This window comes from Pangasianodon hypophthalmus, chromosome 20 (assembly GCF_027358585.1).
Source record: "Pangasianodon hypophthalmus isolate fPanHyp1 chromosome 20, fPanHyp1.pri, whole genome shotgun sequence".
In the NCBI taxonomy this organism is placed as follows: Eukaryota; Metazoa; Chordata; class Actinopteri; order Siluriformes; family Pangasiidae; genus Pangasianodon; species Pangasianodon hypophthalmus.
This window is the reverse complement of record NC_069729.1, coordinates 18,978,998-19,002,478: the sequence shown is the minus strand read 5'-3', so window position 1 is coordinate 19,002,478 and position 23,481 is coordinate 18,978,998. Positions and strand designations below refer to the sequence as shown.

Here is a 23,481-nt window from a genome sequence, read left to right as displayed (position 1 = left end):
TTTCCAGGACCTTCTGGTTTCTCAGTAACCTGACAAGCTGCGGGTTTTTGTTTTTTTGTTTGTTTTTTTGCCTTATTAACATTGAGAATGAAAAGGAGAGGCTGGTGAGGGAACAATTGTAACAATAATTGGATAAATGGATAAAAAGTACAATGTTCATTAATGACTTCATTAAAATTGTAATCGCTGGCAAACTGCTGCTCTATAAAAAGAATAAAATACTTCCAGACATTCTATAATAGGGAAATAATCAGTTTCGGGGTAGGAATAGTAACTTGTCGTGGATTATATTCCCAAAACAGCATGCCCCCAGGTGTTTCATTCCTTACATTTTTCATTTGTTTAGCTTGTAACTCTCGCTATAAGCCTACTTCGCCAAAAGCAAAAACTTTCATTAAATAATAAATGTATTATACATTAAAGCCCTTGCTCTGATTTAGTATTCACTTTGGCACACTTCTGCTTGCTTGTTATCGCCTCTCTGATTTTTTCACACAGTCTTTTCATTTTTTTTCCAGGGTATGCCTCAGGGCTGTATGCTGGACACCTTGTTGTTTTTTTTCATTAGTGTGTATATATTTTTTACAGTAAATGGAAAATGGACATATTCTATGTAGCATGTTTTTTGAGAAATATCAGATTGATAAGCTTTCTTGGTACCCGTATGAGTTCAGGCCAGAATCAGGGCACAACAACAATACTGCTGTTTACAGTAATCACGTCTGCACGTATTCACTGATTGTCTTTCGAAATCAAGACTGTGTGTGTGTAATAAATGTGGCTGTAATGAGAAAACGAGATATCTGATAACGAGATCTGACTCACCTCTCCCAGTTTGCCCAGTTTCACGTAGGTCTCCAGTTTCCCGAAACCGATGTCGGACTGAAGATGAAAGATATGACTTGCTGAAACATTAACTGTGTTTAATTTCTCAGCTCATTGAGTTTTATGGCCTTGATGAACAATTGTTTATCTGGAATAATCTCAAAAGCATAAAATAGAAACTGAATGTGTGACTAAAATCAACGCTCGTCTGTTATGAATCGTTAATTTTAAACATCTTTTTTTTCTGGAACAGTCTTCCTTATCCACCTTATTTTTAGCAAACTGACATATTTGTTTTTGATATTTTATTTTATTCATTTATTTTATACCACAATGCTGTCGAGTTGTTAATTCTGATTGGTCAGAAGGTGTTGATTCTTTTCCTATAACAGCAGCTCTGACAGTAGCGCAGCTACACAGGATTATACTAATGCAATTGTTTCTATAGCAACAGCTCGTTCCCAGGGATGGGTACTTGTACGCTCCACATAAATCGATTAAAACGGTGTATAATTGTTGATATGGTGAAGTTTTCTGAAGTAAGGAGATGTTTATTTAACATTTATAGAAGGAGTCTCCAGTGTCAGTAAGTTTTCCTATATCTTCAGGACAGAGGAGTTTATGATTTGAGGGTTCTCTTTTTTTGGCTTATTAACTTCAAGAAAGAGAAAAAACATGAGTCTGAGAGGGAACAACTGTTTATAGGTGCTATAATGTAATGACATCCGGAACGAACTTGTTTCATGGACGTTCCATAACATTAAATATTACTCTAAATGGATAAAACATATCATGCTTTTAAATAAAAATATATCTTGACAAATTGCTGAAGTATAAGAGAAGTATAACACTTTGGGACATGTTGTTATAGGAAATTAATAAACCTCAGATGATTATTTGATTGTTCAGATAAACCTCAGATGATCAGTTGATTATTTTAATATAAAAGCACAAAGCAGAGTGTTTTATTCCATACTTATTAGCTATGTCTTGATTACGTAAGTTATTCAGACTCAAAAACATGACGTACTCCCGTCTGCATTTAAAGATAAGGTGGACAAGATCACATTCCAGAGAATATCAGGGAGTGTGTGTGTGTGTGTGTGTGTGTGTGTGTGTGTGTGTGTGTGTGTGTCTGACCAGTGAGGCTCGTCTGGACATGCGGCTAAGTGGTTTGCATGATTCTGGGCTCTCCAACTGCAACTTCTTCAGAAACTCCGGGGGCAAACGAATGTCCATGGGCAGAGACATTTGCTTACTGACATCCTACACACACGCACACACACGTGCACACACATACCCAACCACACACACACACACACACACAAAACTGTCTTATTATCCTTGTGAGGACCTTGCATTGCTACACCTACATCTCACTCTCACCTTAACCTCAGCAGTTTTTCAAAACTCTCAGATATTCCTATCCTTGTGGGGACATTTGGTCCCCACTAAGAAATAAAAACATGTCCATGCACGCAGATGAACAGGACCATTTTCCCAAAATCATCATAAAAAGAGTTTTCACTGTGTGCTAACAATGTTTTTTGTTCTGCAATGCTTTTTTAGAAACTCATCCCGGCTTAGCACGTCAGGACTTCAAGCTGAGCCTGACATATTTGTCATCTCATAACTGTGGAAGACGAAATCAAAGAACAAAAGTCTGAGGGAAAACAGGCATTGCGGTGTGTTCGTGGTGAGATTCTGTCTCGCTTAAATTCTGTCCTTCAGGGATGAACTTCAAACTGCAAAAAACGAAGAAGCTGTCATGTTTTTAAGAAAGTGCTGGAAGCTTCTTGAATTTAGGCTAACCTTTACTTCTGCACCGAAGGAAGGCATGAATTCCGAGGAATCTCTGTCCCACTGCTTCTTAAGGAGGTTTTATACAGTTGCGCAATAAACCTATCTAGCAATTTAAAGCAAAGAGGCTTTTTTTTCCGCTCATGCTTTCCCTCGAGCCTGGCTGGCGAGACTGAAATAAGGGTGCACGTGGCCGATAAAAGCTTCTAGAGGCCAGAAAGGAACCCAATGGATTTGAAAATGGAGAGGGCATTCAGTGCAATTTTCCTCCTCGAGATACATTGCTGCTGAACATGAGGTCTGACAGCGGGGCTTGGGAGAACTCTGAACGCACTGCGATATGAAGCCCGACTTAAAAATAACCCGTCGGCTGCGTTTAGCCAAAGCCTCCATCTTTTAGCCGGGTCACTGGCAGGAGTGACACGGAGGAGAGGGCTGGAATAGGAGGCTGGTATTTGTCCTTCACACGCAATCAGGGCTTGGGGGACAGGCGAGTAATGGTGGGTTGGGAGAGAGAGTGAAACGAGGAGGTGGCGGTGATGATGATGGCAGCTGCCGCTGTTCTGGGAGACTTTGATTAATCTGTTATTTCCCCCTCAGGGGTCCATTTTCTGGGAGTTTGTTTGGGTTTGGTTTGTTTTCTACAAGATGAAAGTCACCCTGAGAAAGACGCTGACATTTACGACACTCGATCCTTCGGGTGCACTGTCACGCCTACAAGAATTCAAGCAATAACTCACGACTGGACTTCCACACATTACTCGCATACTGCCTGAGCAGTGTTACTATTCAACTCGGTGAAATAGCTTGTTCCTGTGCTGGGTTCCAAGACGTAACCTTTTCGTGCATCGTCAATGTTCCCTTTATCTACATTACAGCGTTAAAGATTCCACTGTTACCATAAAACACTTCCCATTTACTCAGAACACATAGACACAAAACAGGTAACCTGATGTCCTGAGAAAGGTGTGAGATGATCTGTTAGAGAAGGATACACATGGAATACACCGCAGTACATCGGTCAGTTCTCAATACAGTACATACAATACAGTATATCACTCTGATATGTAACTGTGACATTACTATATTACTCCAGTGTTATTATATTGCTATACCACCCTGATCTTCCTATGTTGCTATATTGCACCGCTCTGATGTCACTCTGCTATTACTACACCGCTCTGATGTCACTCTGTTATTACTACACCGCTCTGATGTCACTCTGTTATTACTACACCACTCTGATGTCACTCTGTTATTACTACACCGCTCTGATGTCACTCTGTTATTACTACACCACTCTGATGTCACTCTGTTATTACTACACCACTCTGATGTCACTCTGCTATTACTACACCACTCTGATGTCACTCTGTTATTACTACACCACTCTGATGTCACTCTGTTATTACTACACCACTCTGATGTCACTCTGCTATTACTACACCACTCTGATGTCACTCTGTTATTACTACACCACTCTGATGTCACTCTGTTATTACTACACCACTCTGATGTCACTCTGTTATTACTACACCACTCTGATGTCACTCTGTTATTACTACACCACTCTGATGTCACTCTGCTATTACTACACCACTCTGATGTCACTCTGTTATTACTACACCACTCTGATGTCACTCTGTTATTACTACACCACTCTGATGTCACTCTGTTATTACTACACCACTCTGATGTCACTCTGTTATTACTACACCACTCTGATGTCACTCTGCTATTACTACACCACTCTGATGTCACTCTGTTATTACTACACCACTCTGATGTCACTCTGTTATTACTACACCACTCTGATGTCACTCTGTTATTACTACACCACTCTGATGTCACTCTGTTATTACTACACCACTCTGATGTCACTCTGCTATTACTACACCACTCTGATGTCACTCTGTTATTACTACACCGCTCTGATGTCACTCTGTTATTACTACACCACTCTGATGTCACTCTGTTATTACTGCACCGCTCTGATGTCACTCTGTTATTACTACACCACTCTGATGTCACTCTGTTATTACTACACCGCTCTGATGTCACTCTGCTATTACTACACCACTCTGATGTCACTCTGTTATTACTACACCACTCTGATGTCACTCTGTTATTACTACACCACTCTGATGTCACTCTGCTATTACTACACCACTCTGATGTCACTCTGTTATTACTACACCACTCTGATGTCACTCTGTTATTACTACACCACTCTGATGTCACTCTGCTATTACTACACCACTCTGATGTCACTCTGTTATTACTACACCACTCTGATGTCACTCTGTTATTACTACACCACTCTGATGTCACTCTGTTATTACTACACCACTCTGATGTCACTCTGTTATTACTACACCACTCTGATGTCACTCTGTTATTACTACATCACTCTGATGTTTTTATATTACTCCAAATTTCCGACAGTTTTCCCATCAGTGGATAATAAGAACTACACTATTATTAAAATGATTTCTCAAAGCTAGGATTCATAGTGGTTAGCTTCTTAAAAATAGACCCTACTTGGAACCCTCTCTGATAGGGAACCTTTAAGGGTTTCCCTCAAAGGAACAACTGAAGGGTTCTTTATTTTCTACGAGTTTCTGAGGCTAATCTCATGCTACACCTGTACAGGCTTAGAAAACTCAGAGTGTTCCTCAGAGATTAGCAGTGGTTAGCAGTTCTTAATTTCTAAGTGTGTTCTACTTGGAACCTTTTCTGAAAGAGAAACCCTCTGTTGTAGGTACACACTCTTAGAAAATTCTCTTTCAGAAAAGGCTCCAAGAATCTTGGAGGAATGGTGACAGGTGGAGTATAAGATAAGCCTCCACACTTCCACTCCTCACTTATAATATAATAGCTTAATCAAGCAACGGAACTGTTTGATCACATAGTTACTGAGGTTGACCTGAGGGATTGGAGGTGAAAAAAATGATTTCAGGTTCCTCGTTTCGTGGCAGAACAGCAGTTCTACTGACCTCCATGGAGAAGCGGCGGTGCTGGACTTTGCTGTGGTAGTGCAGCTGGGTGGGAGATGGAGCCTGATGGTCGGAGGCCAGTGGACTGGGCGACGGGTGTAGAGCGTGCAGGCCCAGGCTGTTCGGCACCAGATCTGTGAAATTTACAGAAAAACACTTACCATTCTGAAGGGAATGCCATGCATGCAGCTCGCATTTTTAACACAATTCTATGCTGATGTCTTGTTAAAATGACTAATTACAGTAATCCAAGTGCGTAATATCACCATCCAAATTCTGATCACGTGTAAAATTCAGCTGGAACATTATAGTACGAGCCAAAAATAGAACATGATGTTGGCGCTAACAAACAGCTGTGTTGCTGTCCATCACATTCCTATGAGGTAAGTAAAAAAAAAATGAACTTCTCGACAGTACACTTTAATCCAATCCGAGCGGAGCAGCTGACATCCCAGTCGTCCCCCCTCCCTCCCTCCCTTTCTGATTGGCCTGCTAACTCAATAACCGTGAGGTCAACTTTGCCATATGCTGGTGACAGGAGGCGCCATTAATCACGCGGGCCATAATTACGGAACTCAACGCAATTAGTGTGCACCGTGCCGAGTTTCATGCATTTATGATGTGGCTATCTAAATGCATGTCAATCCGAGGCACCCCAATTAATATATCCCGTGTCAACAGACTGTCAGCACAAATCTAATTATGCCTCTATGATGCGAAGCGCCGACGGCGTGGCCCAACCTTGGCCGGAATCGGCGGTGGGCCCGCTGTTTTTCGTTGTGCCTGGGCTCCGGTTTGGAGGTGAGAGCGAAAAAATCAAAATGGCTTTTCTGCTCCATCAGTTCAATTTGGACAAGAGGGCTTGAAGGGCCTCGAGAGGCGCAGTAGCAGGAGCCCCCCTGGTCCATTTCACAGCGGCGCAGCGGCATAATTGAGATCCACCTCATTATCGGGCCAAGGCTGGCTGCGGAATGAGAAATTGGACGCCAAGTCCATCTTTTCTCATCTGCTAGGTTCATCGTCCTCTGGGCCGTGAAGTAGAAATCTCTATCTGGAGCTGTTTGGACCATCGCTGCTGCAGAAGGTCATCAATACAGGTTTCATTTCGTTATGGTATGGCCACGACAGCTTTGTAGGGAGTCCAGAGATTCCAGTGGTTCCTTACAGACAGCTGGATGAAGCCACGAGATACCAAATCAAGATCATTTATTTGTAATGTGTGTGATGTGGGCTACGCTTTTAGTTTAGTATGTTGAGTTTCAGTATTTTTGTTAATTTGCTGTATAAAGAAAACATGCCACAGTTTGAAGGATAAGCTGACCCACACTCATCTGCTACAATTACAGCACACGTTAAATGTTTCATAATTTTATCCATTGCAAAATATTCAGTCCTCGAGATATGCAGCCTTGATAATCTCCTCCATGTAGAAAAAAGGTTTTTGTTACTATTAATTAATTATCAGTGACATTTATATTTAACATATTATTTATTATATATTTATATTTTTTTAAACATATTTTGCAGTTCAAAATTAGAATAATGAGTAACTGAGACATGTCTGTTTTAGACAAACTCCGCCCATGCTCGCAACTTTCACATAACTTCTGAACAGAGCTTAAGTCTGTAGTTAAGGTCTGTACTTAGATGCATGTGATTTTGGTATTAATTCCACACTCTTAAAACAGCGTATAAATCTCTAAACCAAAGACACTGCACAAAGAGAAATGTTGCCACTTTCTTGATGTTTTCACACAAACTTGTTGTTGAAGGACAGTGAGGATGCAGTCTGACTTTCACTGTGATGAAGAAATGGTCAGAAATTGGATCTGAGCAACTCGATCATATCAAAGCTCATCTCATTAGGTCCAGGCAGCTCTGTGATGAAAGAGGAGAGACGACCACCTGCACTGGGCTCAGATGGCCGCGCGAGTCTCCGCATCGACATCGAAGCACAATCTGGCTGAAAGCTGAGAGCGAGATCTGAGCTGGCTTTGATATCATTAGAGCTGGACATTGTGTAGGAAATTTCAGCGTTCATTTGAGTGAGAGAGTCGGAAATAGTGGGAGACGACTGTAAACTTCTGAGGAAGAATTTATCGCAGAGTTGTGGTTATTTTCTTCATTTCTTGTGCTGGTACTATGGCAGTTGTCTATCACAACACTGTTGAAATCTCGATTCTGATTGGTCAGAAAGTCAGACAACAAATGTGCTTATATTGTTTCTATAGTAACAGCTCGTTCCCTAGGACTGCCCCACATAAACAGATTTAAAAAAAAAAAAAAACGTGTATAACTTAATGTGGTGAAATTTTCCCTAAGGAGATTCATTTATCATTTATGGAAGGAGTCTCCAGTAACAGTCAGAGGTAAAGCTATTTACTGACATCTTCAGGACAGAGGAGTTTATGCTTCTTCTTTTTTTTTTTTCACTACATTTTCTCTGTCACACAAAAAGCTGTTTTTTTTCTTATTAAATTCAAGAGAGAGAGAAAACAATGAATGACTCTTACATTAACTCTACTTCATCACTGATTATTTTCCTATAACAGCACAACACAAAGTAATTCCTTACTTAACAAATATACAGAATTTTGCAGTCATATTTATGCAGTTATCAAAAATACAGAATGCAGCAAATGTAATAAAGATTTCATTCACATATCTCACTTTAATGAGAAATAAATGTTAAATAGATGACTTTTTAAAATTGTACAGATGTAAATAAAAAGTCTCGAATGTCTAAATCAGTTTTGCACTAATGAGTTTTGCGTTAACTAGAAATATTTCAAAATAATTTGTGAAAGTTCACAAAAATTGAAACTGAAAACACTGTACCAGCTCAGAACAAATCGTGCTGCTGTTGTTATTTTTCAGGTAGAAATTCGACAAATGTTTCAAATCTGTCCATAATAATTCATGTATTTTTGTGAAGTTTATTTCCAGAATGTTCCGTAGTCCACATCCAGGCATTTTTACATGATGTAAATGTTTATGCTGAAAGCTTCACTGCTGCTTGCTGACGTTATTCGTTTCCTCAAAATGACTTCATGTCCATGTGATAAGTTATTTTTCTCAGCCTGTGAAGGAGCAATAATTTCACACACTGGTTCATACGCCTTAGGGTGTGTGCACACTGCGTGTGGTGTGAATCTCGCCCTCGCCCTCGACTTGCCGCTTCACGTGCACACTGCTCACCAAGTTTGCTCGTCAGTCTGAAGGTTTTACAAATGAACCTTTTGATTACTAAAGTGTGGTTTTAAATATGTATTGGTTTCATTCAGATGTGTTGTTTTAACGCATTTCAGACACAGTTTGTGGAACTTTCTGCCAGAAGCCATTTTTTAAATCTTTTTTTACATTTTTTTTTTACCCATGCAAATTGGGGTTGTACATAACAGAGAACTGAGCTATTACTATTCAGATTTTTGTGAAGAATGTATAAAAGGTGGAACTATCTACACAGCTGGTGGTTTTTAAAATAGGAGAAGCACAGGTGTGTGTTATTGAAGTATATATCTGTGTGTGAACTGTTTCATCTGTTTGATCTGTTGGTCTGGCCTTGTTTAATTCTCTTCTCATAAGCAAGAGCATTGAAAGACTTTTCCCAAATCAGGTCGACAAATTTAGCAGAGTCTGCCATGTCGTGTTAAAAACTAGCGAGCTAAATTTCACTGAAGACGACAGTGACAGCGAACTAGACTATAAACAAACAACAACTAGAGGTTTATACTTACAATATATTTACCATATTTACCAATTACAATGATAAAATAACCAGCTACAGTATACTAGATGTGTAAAATTGTTACGGATTTGGTTACTGAACACTACTGCAGCTCATATGGAGACGCTGTGTGTCCAGAGAGGACAAGAGAAGACTGTGCAATAAACATCGAGATGTGTTTTTTTATGCAAAAGCTGCCTGCCCATTCACCTGTTGATTCCGAGTGGGTGGGACCCAAAATTACGTATTAAAAGCCTGTTATCCAATGTTTCCAATCCAATGTTTCCAATCCAATGTAATGTTATCCAATGTAATCCAATCTTAAATCTGCCACAGGAGCCCACAGAAGTCACGAGTCACGACTGAGCTTCTAATTTGCATCAATTTAAATATCTTGAATAGTTTTGATGTTAACTGACATTTTTACCGAAAAAGAATAAAATATATGTTTAAAAAAATAATATGTAACAATAACAATTGTAACAATATAACAAGATCCATGAAACCCATTTTAATGATACACAATTCAGTGCAAAATTAATGTTTAAATTTAAATTAATTAAATTATTGAACTATTTTAATTCTTAAATTATTAATTATTTATTTTTAAATTATTATTTCTTTTAAATATATTGGTCTTTTTTGCATTGTAATACAAAAGGTCATGTGTTCATACATACTGTCAGCAGGTTGAGGTTCTTTCTGGTACACGTTTAGGGGGGAAAATGAGCATAAGGTTGCAGTACTTGGCCTTAAAATAATTTCTTTTTTTTCATCTTTTTTTTTTATCTTCCAATTTATTTGTGCATTTTAAGCAATTAAATCCAAGTGCACTTTTCCGTGCATTTGTGAATATTATTTTACAATCCTTTACAATCCTTGTTTTACTTCCTGTGTACTTCCAGCACAGTGCTTTTAAGTGAGTCTGAAAGCTGCATTTCCATAAACATTATGACAGGAAAGATGAATGAAAGCTGAGTGTGCTCTAGAAAAATAACATGACCGTCAGTACTGTATGTGAGTGACAAAATGAATAGAGCGCTGAGGCAATGAAATATTAAGCTTTATCTTCACTGAGGCATCACAAAGAGAAGCCACTTCTGTCTTCTGTTTCGCTTTGTTCCCTCTTTATGAGCATAAAGGATCACTAATGCCTCTTTATTTTAGTTCACCAAGAGCCTGGAAAGCATGACTAGACCTCGGCAGCTGATCAAAATCCTCCCTCTCTCCATGCTTCACATGACTAATCCTCGGCCCTGCAGCACTTATTTGTTAATATTGCGGATGGCCGTTAGTCGGCTGCGTTGCGCCGATGATTCATCGATTCTCCACAGCAATATTTGACATTTCAGGTATTAAGTGCGACGTACCCTCCACAACCCCCTTTTCTACGTTTATTTAAGTAATTTTTCTTTATTGGAGGTTATGAGTAATGGGATTATAACTGCACAGACTCTCGAGCAAGTCAAACAGTGCAGCAGTCTTGTGAAGCAGCAAACCAGGAACCAAAGAATACTGCTCATTCAGTAGAAAGCATATACTTCATCATCTACACACACTACATGCAGTCTATTACCTGTACAGGTTCTAGCCATTTATATAATAAAATTCTTAAAACTCTTAACATTTTAAGACCGTTAAGTTGTCTCTTCTCTGTAGGTTCTATATAGAAGTGATTTCCTAGCAGAAAGGGTTCTACTACCTTTTTTTTTGGAAAATAAGAATCTTTTATTATCCACTGAACCCCTAAACAACCCTCTATGTCTATGTATTAACTGGGTAACAGGTTATTTGTCATTATTTTCTCCTTATACTACAGCATGGTTGAGTTCTTGAAGTGTTGATTAATTGTCTATGACAGCACCTCTGACAGTACTTCTGGCTGTAACATAAATCACAGCTTTATATTAATGCGCTTGTTCTAATATGTTATCGTATTAGTATCCTATAGTAACAACTCATGCACAGGGGCTTAAGCTATGCTATAGGGCCAAAAGAATTTGGACACCTGACCAACACACCCATGTATATTCCTTCCCCAAACTGTTACCATCAAGTTACAAGTACATAACTGTATAGGATGTCTGTGTATGCTGTAGCATTACAATTTCCCAAACCTGTTCCAGCATGACAATACCCCTGTGCTCACGCTCCAAAATCTAGTGGAACGCCTTTGTGGAGTTTATTACAACAGCAAAGGGGAACTAAATCTGGATTAGGATGTTCAACAAGCACATATGGGTGTGATGTTCAGGTGTCCACATACTTTTGGCCATATAGTGTACATAATCTAAGGCTAATAATAAACAGATTTAAAAATAAAAAAAGCGTGAAGTTGTTTAACAAAGAGAAATGTACAGCTGTTCATATGGTGAAGCTTTCTATTTACGTAGCAGTTATGGAAGGAGTCTCCAGTGTCACCACTTCGTAACAGTACGTTTTCTGACAGGGGAAAATCTTCAGGACAGAGCTGTTCATTAATACGTTAAAATTTGCAATAATTGGCAAATTGCTATGGTGGCAGTGTAATAACACACTTCAGTGTGAGCCGTTATAGGAAAATAATCAATTTCAGTGTGGTAACAAAGTCGAAAAGTTTCATTGCCAGCTTTACCTCAGAATGTTGAAGCGCTGACACTGGAGACTCCTTCCATAAACGTTAAACAAACATCTCCTTACAAGTAAAATTCACCAAATCAGTGATTAAACATGTTTTTAAAAAAATCTGCTTATTATACAAGTTCCTGTGTGAGCTGTTGCTATGGAAACGCTAATATATTTTTAGCAAGCGCTTTAATCTGAACCTGTGATTTGCAGCTGCACTATTATTTTCTACTATCAGAGCTGCTGTTATAGAAAACAGATCAACACCTTCTGACCTATCAGAATCCAGAGTTCAACAGCTCTCTGGTGTAAGATTGATTATTAAAATAAAAATAAATGTCACATTTTCAGGATGTGTTAGCGTGCTACATTACTCACTCTTATGTATGTATTTTGAACACCTTGATATAGTTTTGGCCACCATTTATATCGTACGTATCTATCTCTAATGTCCTTAACTGGACATTTTCTCCATTTCCACGGAGTCGGTTGGTTATTAATCACGTGAGAGGTGTAGGTAATAAATGAGCATCTCGGTGTATGTATATATTTTTAATTTCACTTCTTCAGAGATGTTTAAGGTAATCACTTCTGAAAGAGAACTCGCAGATAAACCTCATTAAGTCTGCTATGTATTTCCACGTTTTGTTTTTTCCCTTCTCTGATTAGGGTACGGTGGAGTTTCCTTCTCGTTGTCAGGCTTCGCCGATCTCGATGCGTCTCTGATGTTCAAAGGCATTCTGCCGTTTAATTGCTAGTTTCCATGGCGACTGGGCTGCTTAACAAAGGCATTGCTGGGATCTGGATAACAAGAGATTCACTCGGTCTCTCAGGTAGCCATCTGAATCATCAATATTTATACCTCCGCCTCCGTTTCATTAGATCTCTAACTCAATATCAACTCGGCCACACACACACACACACACACACACATACAGACCAGCTGTGAATCATTTCAGTTCTCACACTTTTCATTGATCTCTCTATCTCAGGTGTGGGTCTGACCTTTCAGTTTTGGGAGGTTTCAGGGAGAATGTTATTCTGCTCAGACAATTCAGGCTGAGGAAAGCACTTGCTGTCATGTCTTAATGGTGATGGAGAGAGGGAGAGAGAGAGAGAGAGAGAGAGAGAGAGAGAGAACCTGTGAAACATCCTGTTTCATTAATATGCTGAGGTAGAAAAGGGAGAGCTGTAGCTCTGCTCTTTTTCATGCATGACACAAAGGAAAGGAAAGAAAAAGAGAGAGAGGGAGAGAGAGAGAGGGAGAGAGAGAGAGAGAGGAGTGAGGGAGGGTGCATTCTCTTCTTTATTTGCCAATATGGAAAGAGAAGGCCTTTTGCGAGCTCATTTAAATATCACAGCAGCAGCGAGCACTTTGATCTCCCTGGTGGTAATTGGGGTATATCACAGACGAGTCATTTCTCTCTCTCTCTCTCTCTCTCTCTCTCTCTCTCTCTCTCCTCTAACCCCCCCCCCCCCCCTCCCCCTCCCCCTCAAATCTATATTGGCAGGATTGTATGCATGCATCAGTGTTGCCAAAGCAAAGGAAATACAATTACCTCTTGGCATCACACTTGAATATACAGGTTTTATATTTAATATTATTTATACCACAGTGCTGTTGATTTCTCAGTTCTGATTGGTCAGAAGGTGTTGATTAATTTTCTATAACAGCAGCTCTGACAGTAGTGCAGCAGGAAGTGACAGGTTTATATTAATGCGCTTGTTGTAACACACTCACAGAGGCAGTCAAAAGTTCATACACCCTAGCTTGAATATATTTTTCACTGTCTTACAAACTTTTTGATGAATGAATATGGTTCAAATTTGTTTCTGAATTTGTTATTGAATTTATTACAAAATGAGTACATAATTAATTTTATTTTTAATTTGAAATAAATTGTTTCCTCAGCCATTTAGTTTCATTTAGATCTCAGGAGAAGCACTCAGGAGCTCTGCCTCACTGGTAACTTTAAGAAATGCTTCATAGCTGAAGCTCCCTCATGTATAATGTGTGTGTGTGTGTGTGTGTGTGTGTGTGTGTGTGTGGTCTTTTTCCCAATTTTGATGTTCCTAATAAAGTGGTTGGTGAGCATACAACATCTTTACACCTTTACTCTTTGAACATACTGTGCATGAATACACAATTTCTCATTTTCTACTTGACATCTAAAACAGCTAATATCACTACTGTTAGCTAACTTACTTTGCCAGCTAACTGCTAGCAAACTAGCTTGTATTTGAAACAGGTAACTAAGAGTTGAACTTTAATTTGGAATCATGTCATATTTTCACCTTATCGAAAAAAGAAGCCATCCTTGGAACAATAGCAGCTACGACTTTGACTCGTGACTCATTAGCGAAATTGGTTCTGCAACTGAGAAATTGGTTCTGCAACTGAGAGCTTCCTTCTCTCCTTTTCCTTATCTCTCTATCTCAGCTTTGTATTACAGCTCCTTTAGCTTCAGACTTCCACACGTTTCCTCTCTGTCCATAAATTACTCTCGTATACTTCACACACACAGCATGTTAACCCGAGCAGCAGCACGTTAGGCTTCATTGATCACCACTGTGCTCGTTTATCAAGTGAAAGTGCTGGTCCGGGACCGGTGTCACCTTAATCGCGTTAGTAACGAAGTACAAAGCCAAAACCGGTCTGGAATCAGCGGTGTAGCTTTGAGAGCTGCAATGGCCATGACCCAGCGTGAGCAATGGCTTGCTGTGAGCAGTGAAACACCTTTGTGGCGGGAGAAGACAGGAGGCTCAGTGAAAGGACAATCCAATAACTGGGCCACTGAGAGAGTCAATTCTTCTGTTTTTTAATACGTCTCGGCGACAGAGAGACTGAAAGTGCTGCTTTTATATGTTATAAATGTGAAGCTAATATTTGCGAGGTAAGGAGTCTACTCACTAGAGTAGCAATGATACATTTACAGAGAGGAAAATACAATCACACAGGACATTGAGCTAAAGGTGGAACAGTTTCTGACTTTTTTATTGATCACTGCTGGTAATTCTGTCCCTGTTCAGTGAGTCACAACAATCGACTCTCATATCACTCATTTCTGTTTCTCAAAGTTGTTCATCTATGACCATCTGTCTCTCAAATTGTTATTAAATTATCACCTGCTCAAACAAACGTTCTGTCTGTTATTCAAATCACAGATATTAATGCAGTTGTTTAAATACATTACTGTTTCTATAGTAACGTCTAATTCACAGGGACTTCTACAGCGGACGCTCCACATAATCTAACACTAATATTAAACAGATTTTTAAAAAGTGTGTTGTTATCTAACAAAGAAAAATAAATAACCATTGATATGGTAAAGTTTTCTGGGAGAAAATGTTTATTTAACATGTGTGGAAGGAGTCTCCAGTGTCAGTGCAGAGGGGTTTGCGCTTTCTGTTTCCTCTCTAACATGACAAACTGGCTTATTTTTTGGCTTATTAACTTCAAGAGAGAAAAAAAGAGCAACTTGTGAGGGTATAAACAGATAAGATTCACTTAATGACTTCAGTCACTGCTGTCCTGTATGTGATTAACAGAATTGGAGAATCATAAATCCAAAGTACTGATACATTTTCTACAAAAGTATATCAAAGAAAATTCCCAACGTTCACCTCGAGCGATTGATTCAAAGAGTCGATTCATTCGCAAATGATAGATCACTATTATTCAAGCTTCGTTTCAACCCTTGCTATGATATACTGTTGCAAGAAAGAGGGCTTGGAGAAAAAAGAACTGCACAGATACATTATTTGAACATGTAAAAATGGTGGAAAATGATGAAAGAGAAAAGATGAGAAAAAAAGAGATGAGAGAAAGGTACAAAATCAGATTGTGTCTCGGTGAAGAACCATTTTGAGAGATGAGGAATCAAAGTTTTGATGTTTCCTCTAGCAAGACTCTGTAATGTATTGTAATCTACATTTACATCAAACCAAACAACAGGTGCATTATGGGTTTTCTATAGCCACTAGGGTACATAGATTGTACGCTACCTATTGCAGTGCATTGTGGGATTACAAGAGAGCACTGGATATTTTCTAGTATGTTTTGAGACACCATTACAAAATAGAGTGTGGAATAATGCACTCTATAGTGAATAGGATGGTTTTGGGATATTATGAAACGCTAGCAAGCCCTGGTGCTTGGATCTGCTCTCTTTTAGAATCTTTATTTATCTAACCACCATGATGTAAGGGCAAAAACAAATGCTCCATCCATGTATCCGATCTAAATGTTCCTCTCATGTGCTTTGTAAATCCACTTCAGCTCACAGTGGTACAGTCTGAGCCTCTCATTCACTGAGCCAGCCTTTGATGTTGTGTAAGTGCTACATGCAGGTTTCAATTCACGGCCCTTGAATGGAAAACCGGTGGATATTCAAGTGAATGAATTTCAGACAGGCAACGTCAGAGAAGAAACCTTTAGTGAGGAGCTTCTCATCGGGTCTGTCTCTCTAATCAGCGTATCCGTCTTTACCCAGGAAATCTCACCCAACATCTCCCTTTGGGATTTAGAAACCGCCGCAGTGTACTAATGATCTGAGAGGAAATCCCTCTGTCCTGGAGCAAGGTGGTGATTAGAGCTGCAGGTGATCTGAGATTCCCTAGGGAATAATCCGCATCAGTTTGAGAATAACTCTGGCTGCGTTGATGAGCTGAGTGTCCTGAGGGTTGTGCCCTTTGTGGCCTAATTGATTAGTTAGTTAGTTAAGATGTCAGTGATCCTATCAATGTCGGAAAAAGGAAGGTTTAAATATACACTCAATCCAGGTGTAGGTTATTTTCCTATAACAGCACATCCCAAACTGTTTTATCCAATACATATTACATTTTTTTGCTAGTAAGTGTCATTTTCTGCAATGAAAATATTTGAGAGTTTCATTTGTGGTTTTAGCAGCCTAGTGCTTTCATTAGGAATGCAGGCACATTTCATTCACGCCTGTCTGACAGGCTTGATAGCGCAACACAACAGCTGGTAATTACGGAAATGCGAGGGAGAGAGACACAAAATGAGGCGCTCTGGCAGTTTTTTTTTTAGTAGTACACACATTAAAGCTGCAGTGCTGCAGATTGGTCATTCAGCCTTATAGTGGTCTTATGAAGAATTCTTTACAGTGTGTGTGTGTGTGTGTGTGTTAGCAAATTAAGTTATTTCTTAATGGAATCTCTTTTTCTTAGAAATCTCAAATGCATTAGCTATTAAAGATGACTCGTATCTTTCTGGGAATCAAAAACACTTGCTAACAAAGTAATGGGCTACAACATTTACATGATTGCTCAATCGTGCATTTTTTGCTCTATGGAAAATAGCTATGTTGCGACATGAATTGCCAATCCATCGCGACTATAATGAGAATTAGAGCAGACATACAGACAGGCAGACTAATATAAAACAGCATTCCCTGAAGTGAATCTCATCGTTATCCAAGTAGAACGCTGCATTAGCTCCAGAGTAATTGAGTTCTGAAAATCTACAGTATTGGACCAAATTGGACTGATGGATCTCATATCTCAGGTCACTCTCGGGCATCGCAGCCTCTCTCCGTGACTCAGTCTTCACAGACTTTCACTCCTCCATGCTTGAATTGGAGCTCAATTTGCAGCTCGAAGTTAGGACAGAATATTAATATGGTCAATCTGCTCCTGTAGCACTTTCTTCTCTCTCTTCTCCCAGCCCAGATCTTATCCTCCCCCAGCTATCTCCATCAGCACCATATCTCTGGGGTTGGGAAAGCAGAAGCACGCCATCTCCAGCAACCAATCAGTGCAGAGCTTCATCACAGAGGAATCTAAGTTCTGGCAGAGAGAGCTCAATGATGCTCAAACAAACGTTGCCCCAAATCCCACACCAATTCCAATCTGTTTCTGAGGGAAGTCGGAGGAAGATGTTGCTTAGTACCATGTAGAAGTGTCCAGGTCCATCTTGAAGGTCTGAAGATCTGGGGATCTACTTTCTCTCTGATTTTCCACTGTATGATTACTTGTTAATGTGATGGTACCATCAAGAACACATCTTTTGTACATTTGGAATGTGTCTTTCTACTAATAAAGAATATGAGGCACTTTTAAACCTCATTTGGTGTGCAGAATCTGAGATGGACTGGGTGAATTCCCACCTCGCGCCCAGCGTTCCCGGGATCCATCATGACCCTGACCAGTATAAAGAGCTTACTGAAGATGAATGAATGGTTGACGTACATAATTAGACCTTAAGCCAGCACAAAGGATCCTGAGCTTGGGAAACTTATTGAGTTAGGCAGTGGTGGCTCAACAGTTAAGGCTGTGGGTTACTGATCAGAATGTTGTAGGTTCACACCCTAGCACTGCCAACCTGCCAATATTGGGCCCTTGAGCAAGGCCCTTAACCCTCTCTGCTCCATGCTGTATCATGACTGACCCTGTGCTCTGACTCCAACTTCCTAACAAGCCGATGTATGCGAAGCAAAGAATTTCATTGTGCTGTAATGTATATGTGACAAATAAAGGCTTCTCCTTCTTCTAACTGTCTGTGTGAAGTTTCACAAGTTGGATTAGAGTCTATAAATTGCCCCGAGTATGAACGAGTTTACAAATGTATGTGTACTTGGTGCCCTGTGATGAACTGCTGTGTATTCCGAGCTCAAACCCAGTGTTCCTAGGACTGGCTGCAGATCTACCATGAACCTGACCAGGATAACGCAATTACTTAAGATGAATGAATGAATGAATGATTAGACTTTAAGGACTATTGTTGTACCATATAGGTTTTTAAATAATGATAAAAAAGACAAACCCTTGACTGTACCACTCCACCGGAAAGCAAAGGTTGAGTTTAGTTTAGTATTCTTTTTTTCTGAAAGAGAAATTGAAAACCAAGGCTTCTAAAATCACATATTTCATGGTGATGCTCACATGGTGTGATGGACGATGCACTTTCATCCCAATCGATAACATGTTACATTGCAGACTTGTCAAATTGATTTGACTTTGAATTGGCTCTTCATCACGCAAGATAAGAGGCATGAACAAGGCATGAGCATCTCTGCTATCCAATTCTTTCACTACGCTCCTGTCTCCTTTAAAATAATTAGATTTAAGACTGACTGACTGCATGAAAGTGGCTGGCAGAAGCAGATGGTACCGTAACGCTGCACTATTACATCAGCATTAATAATGCAGACACCAGGCCAATGGCCCTTGTCTCCAAGTTGACAGAAGGAAGATTTGGCGATGTCCTGCTCCTGGAGGGTCAAGTATTCGTACTCTCATCATTTCCTCCAGAACAGATCTGACCCCTCAAGTCTACTGAGGCCTGCCGAAATGCCAGCTCAGCATGATTTCCTGTTCGCCTTGCACTTTTCCATCTCACTAAAAGATTACCAAACTGGCTCAGTCCCACTTTCTCTAATCTCTTCCCCATTACGAATGAAACAAGAATGGTTGATATTCCCTAAACTGACCAACACCAGAAGCCTCTGGCCTTACTAAAAATATTACATATTAAATCCAGAAACCATATTAAAGTGGAAAAGATCAGAAGGGTGGCCATAAAACATAAGCCTCATGTGTAATTATATGGTGCATTAGTTACATTAGATGTCAGAATGGGGATTTTGGGATCAGTGTCAGCGTAATCTTTGAAACAAAAGTAACTTTGATCCCATTTCTCACCTGGACATTTCATGCATTTTATATATGGATTTTACCCACATTTGTTGTCATATCTTTAATTAGCCAGATTAAAATCCCATTTCTGTATCACATGTAATATGCGAATGAGCTCTTAACACTTTTTTGGATTTTAGTTTTGGATTTTTCTCCCAGTTTGCTCATTTTGCCAACTTGCTAATACTTGGACACTCTTAACACTTGACTGCCAACTTCCTGTGTTGTTTCTTGTTTGCAGTTTTTTACACCAAAGATGGTCTTAGCACCAAAAATAAAAAAAAAATCTTAATCTTAAATCATAAGCCCACTAATTCTGGCAGTTATGGACCATTTGGCTTTTTATTCATAGGTTCAAAATCCATAAAAAGTAAAAACCACACTCATTCATTGACTTTTGCAAAATAAACAGTTTCCTATTTGATATGTACAGTAGGTATCGTATTTGGTATGTTTCAATATAAAACTTATAAACATAGGGATGCGATGCACTTTGACGCTCTAACTATACAGCAAACTATTCATTCCAAATCCCACCACTACACACATTAAAAAAAAAAAAAAAAAAAAAAAAAAAACCTAGGCGGCCTGATTTGCATGCACAGATGACATACAATCTTTTCAGATTCCTGCATATCCATAGAAAATAAAGAAGCTAGCCAGACTTGAATAATATCATTAAGAGAGGTGTGAAGTGACGTTCAAGGTGAACGCTGTGGTGCATGATCATATACACACCTGTTTCTCTTAGCCTGTATTAATGCATTTAACTAGCTAAGTAGTTGGTCATATTATGTTACCTGCCATTTTTTAACCTGCTGAGTTAGATTTCTGATTTGTCCACACCTGTAATGTGTCAGAAGGGGTTTTGGTTTCTTAAATCTGGGCAGAAGGGAGGACTTAGGGTCTATAACATGGATAAAATGCATCTCAGACCTCTGGCATACTGATCTGTACCTTTCCTTCTAACTGATATGGTACCCTCAAGTGTCTCTACAGTATACTGTATATCTTTCATCTGGAAATGTAAATTGAGTTTACATTTAATAATAATTTGAGGTACATAATTGGACCCACTGTTGTACCTTTAATTTGTGTTCAGGCTACGTTCACATGACCACGCTGAAGTGACACAAATCTGATTTTCTATCTAAATGTGACACAGATCTGATTTTTTTCAGGACTGTGTCGACACAAAGTCAGCTACTATCGTATGTGGTCTTAGATCGGATGCATATCCGATATGTGGCTATGTGACATGAATGAGAACAGTCAGAATGGAATTAATGTGGCTTTTTTCCAGCGTGTGTGTGCATATCATTGTCACTATCTTCATCCAGTTTGGCAAAACAACAATGGAGGACACAGACAGCGATGACTACCGCTGACATCAAAAGCCATTGGTGACTTTTTTTTTAATTTTTCCTGATTTTATCCCTAATTTAGTCATGGCCAATTCCCACGCATCAGGCATCAGGTACCACACAGACACCATAGAGATGGCCGTGGATGTTCTTCCTTGGCTAGCCTAAAGACAGCAACTGCTAAGAACAATCTAAACTAACAATCTCTCATTCATTTACTCATTGGACTGTGAATAACTTCAGTTTGATGTGATAGACTTAATGTTAATTTCCTGTTAACACAGTTAGCACTTTTTGTAGATTTAAATGTAAATTTTATATCTGGATTTTTGTAAAGCTACTTTGTGGCAGTGTCGATTGTTAAAAGTGCTATACAGATAAAATTGAATTGAATTGACTATTTTCAGTGGCAGTTTCAGTCAGGCAATACTGGAAAGAACCTACTGAAATTGAGTGTACTGAAACAATTGCATTGGCTTTTTGGGGGATAGGTACGTTCTTATTAAAAGACAGGTTTGTGGTATCTGAGATGAGCAAAAGAAACTTGTGAACATAGTCTTAGAATAAAGCTTTAAACGTACACTACACGCACCGTCTCAGATAAACGATATCAAAGCGACAAGGAAAGTTACAGTTTAGTGCCTTTTTGTGCAATTTACACCTCAGTTTTTATGTGAACAAATCAAAATCCAGATACAATCCTAACACTCAAGATACATTAAATGTAAACAGGGTCATTGATTGAGATTCCGTTAAACACACATCATTTTTAAATCTTTAATAGTGGGCATGGTCAGCAGTGTTGGTGTGTATCAGAGGTGCTCTTACCCTCGTTGGGTCAGCAGTGTTGGTGTGTATTAGAGGTGCTCTTACCCTCGTTGGGTCAGCAGTGTTGGTGTGTATCAGAGGTGCTCTTACCCTCGTTGGGTCAGCAGTGTTGGTGTGTATCAGAGGTGCTCTTACCCTCGTTGGGTCAGCAGTGTTGGTGTGTATCAGAGGTGCTCTTACCCTCGTTGGGTCAGCAGTGTTGGTGTGTATCAGAGGTGCTCTTACCCTCGTTGGGTCAGCAGTGTTGGTGTGTATTAGAGGTGCTCTTACCCTCGTTGGGTCAGCAGTGTTGGTGTGTATCAGAGGTGCTCTTACCCTCGTTGGGTCAGCAGTGTTGGTGTGTATTAGAGGTGCTCTTACCCTCGCTGGGTCAGCAGTGTTGGTGTGTATTAGAGGTGCTCTTACCCTCGTTGGGTCAGCAGTGTTGGTGTGTATTAGAGGTGCTCTTACCCTCATTGCGCTGGATGTTGAGTTGGTTTATCTGCTCGGTGAACTCATTCTCCTCTATCGTCTCTGTTCTTGGCACGGACAGCGAGAAACGGCGCTTGAAGTTCTTCATTTTGTTCATTTCTTAGTGCCCCGAACTCCTGAAAAGACAAGAACAAGTGGTCTTTTGATTCACTGCTGCTGAACAGCAGGATGTTCGTGACCTTCTTGTGTCTGCAATGTCAGATCATACTTATTTTAAAAACAAAGTTTTAGTGCGGACCACTTTTTTTCTGCCTCGCCTTTCACTTTCAACGAGTAAAAAGTTTTCCAAACTTGAACACAAGGTCTCAATGCTGAGGCGAGCATGTTCTCTAGGATGGAGATAGACTTTGATATCATGACTCTAAGCTGCTTCCAGCAGGCGGTGGAATAACTCAACACCTGAATACAGTAAAGCTGCACGAAAAGGAGGTCACTACACATCAGACTGACCCTATACCACTGCAGAGGAGCGCGTATAAAACACAAGTTAAGTCATTCTTCTTCTCTTCCTTTGGCTTTTTTTACCCCTGGGTGTCATGTGGCAGAGTTGAGAGGAGGCCGAGCTGCTAGAACTTTCTTTGCTGTTAAATTCTCAGCACAAGTCATGCGGTTTGCTTAAGTAATTATTCTGATATCAAACTGAGACGGAGAGGAACTGCCTTTTATCGCCAATTAGTGTCACATGGCTACACTAAAATATGGCATTAACTCTTACTTCAAATGATTTCTATCCCTCCAATTACTCCCTGAAATAATAAACCCTGACAATAACTAATGTCCATCTCTCTCTCTCTCTCTCTCTCTCTCCTATCTTTTAATCTCACCCTATCTCTCTGTGTCCGCTTGGAAAATATTATCCATATTATCCTAATCACATGAGGCAAACACTTCCTTCTTTAATCACATCATAAGGAGTAAAATGTATAAACACACAGGCTGCAGTACATCCTCTTCACTCGTTTCCACTATGATACAGTAATGTTTTATTTTGTTAAGAAGCAATAACAGCAGAAATTTTATTTCTTGAAACAAAACAAAACATATCAAAAAATGGGAAATCTTGGACGTACATCGGAAATCTGAACCAGCGTAATCAATTGTTGAAATTGCCCAATAGCGCGTAACACTAAAATATAACATTGTGGAGGGCATTGAATGTTGAAGATTAAAAAAACAACAACAACAAAAAGAAAGCAATAGGCTACTTGAA

The 23,481-nt window shown here is 39.5% G+C and overlaps 1 protein-coding gene across 1 annotated transcript in view; it reads right to left on the bottom strand.

The window, feature by feature from the left end:
* The window catches only part of cdk18 (cyclin dependent kinase 18), a 69,647-nt gene that overhangs the window by 24,313 nt on the left and 21,853 nt on the right, over positions 1–23,481 (bottom strand). The window contains exons 2-5 of the mRNA XM_034314408.2: positions 22,251–22,387; positions 5,622–5,755; positions 1,966–2,091; positions 826–882 (exon numbers count right to left, since the gene is read on the bottom strand). Coding sequence (XP_034170299.1) covers positions 826–882; positions 1,966–2,091; positions 5,622–5,755; positions 22,251–22,368 — 435 coding nt within the window. The 5' untranslated portion in view covers positions 22,369–22,387. The remainder of the gene's footprint in view (positions 1–825; positions 883–1,965; positions 2,092–5,621; positions 5,756–22,250; positions 22,388–23,481) is intronic.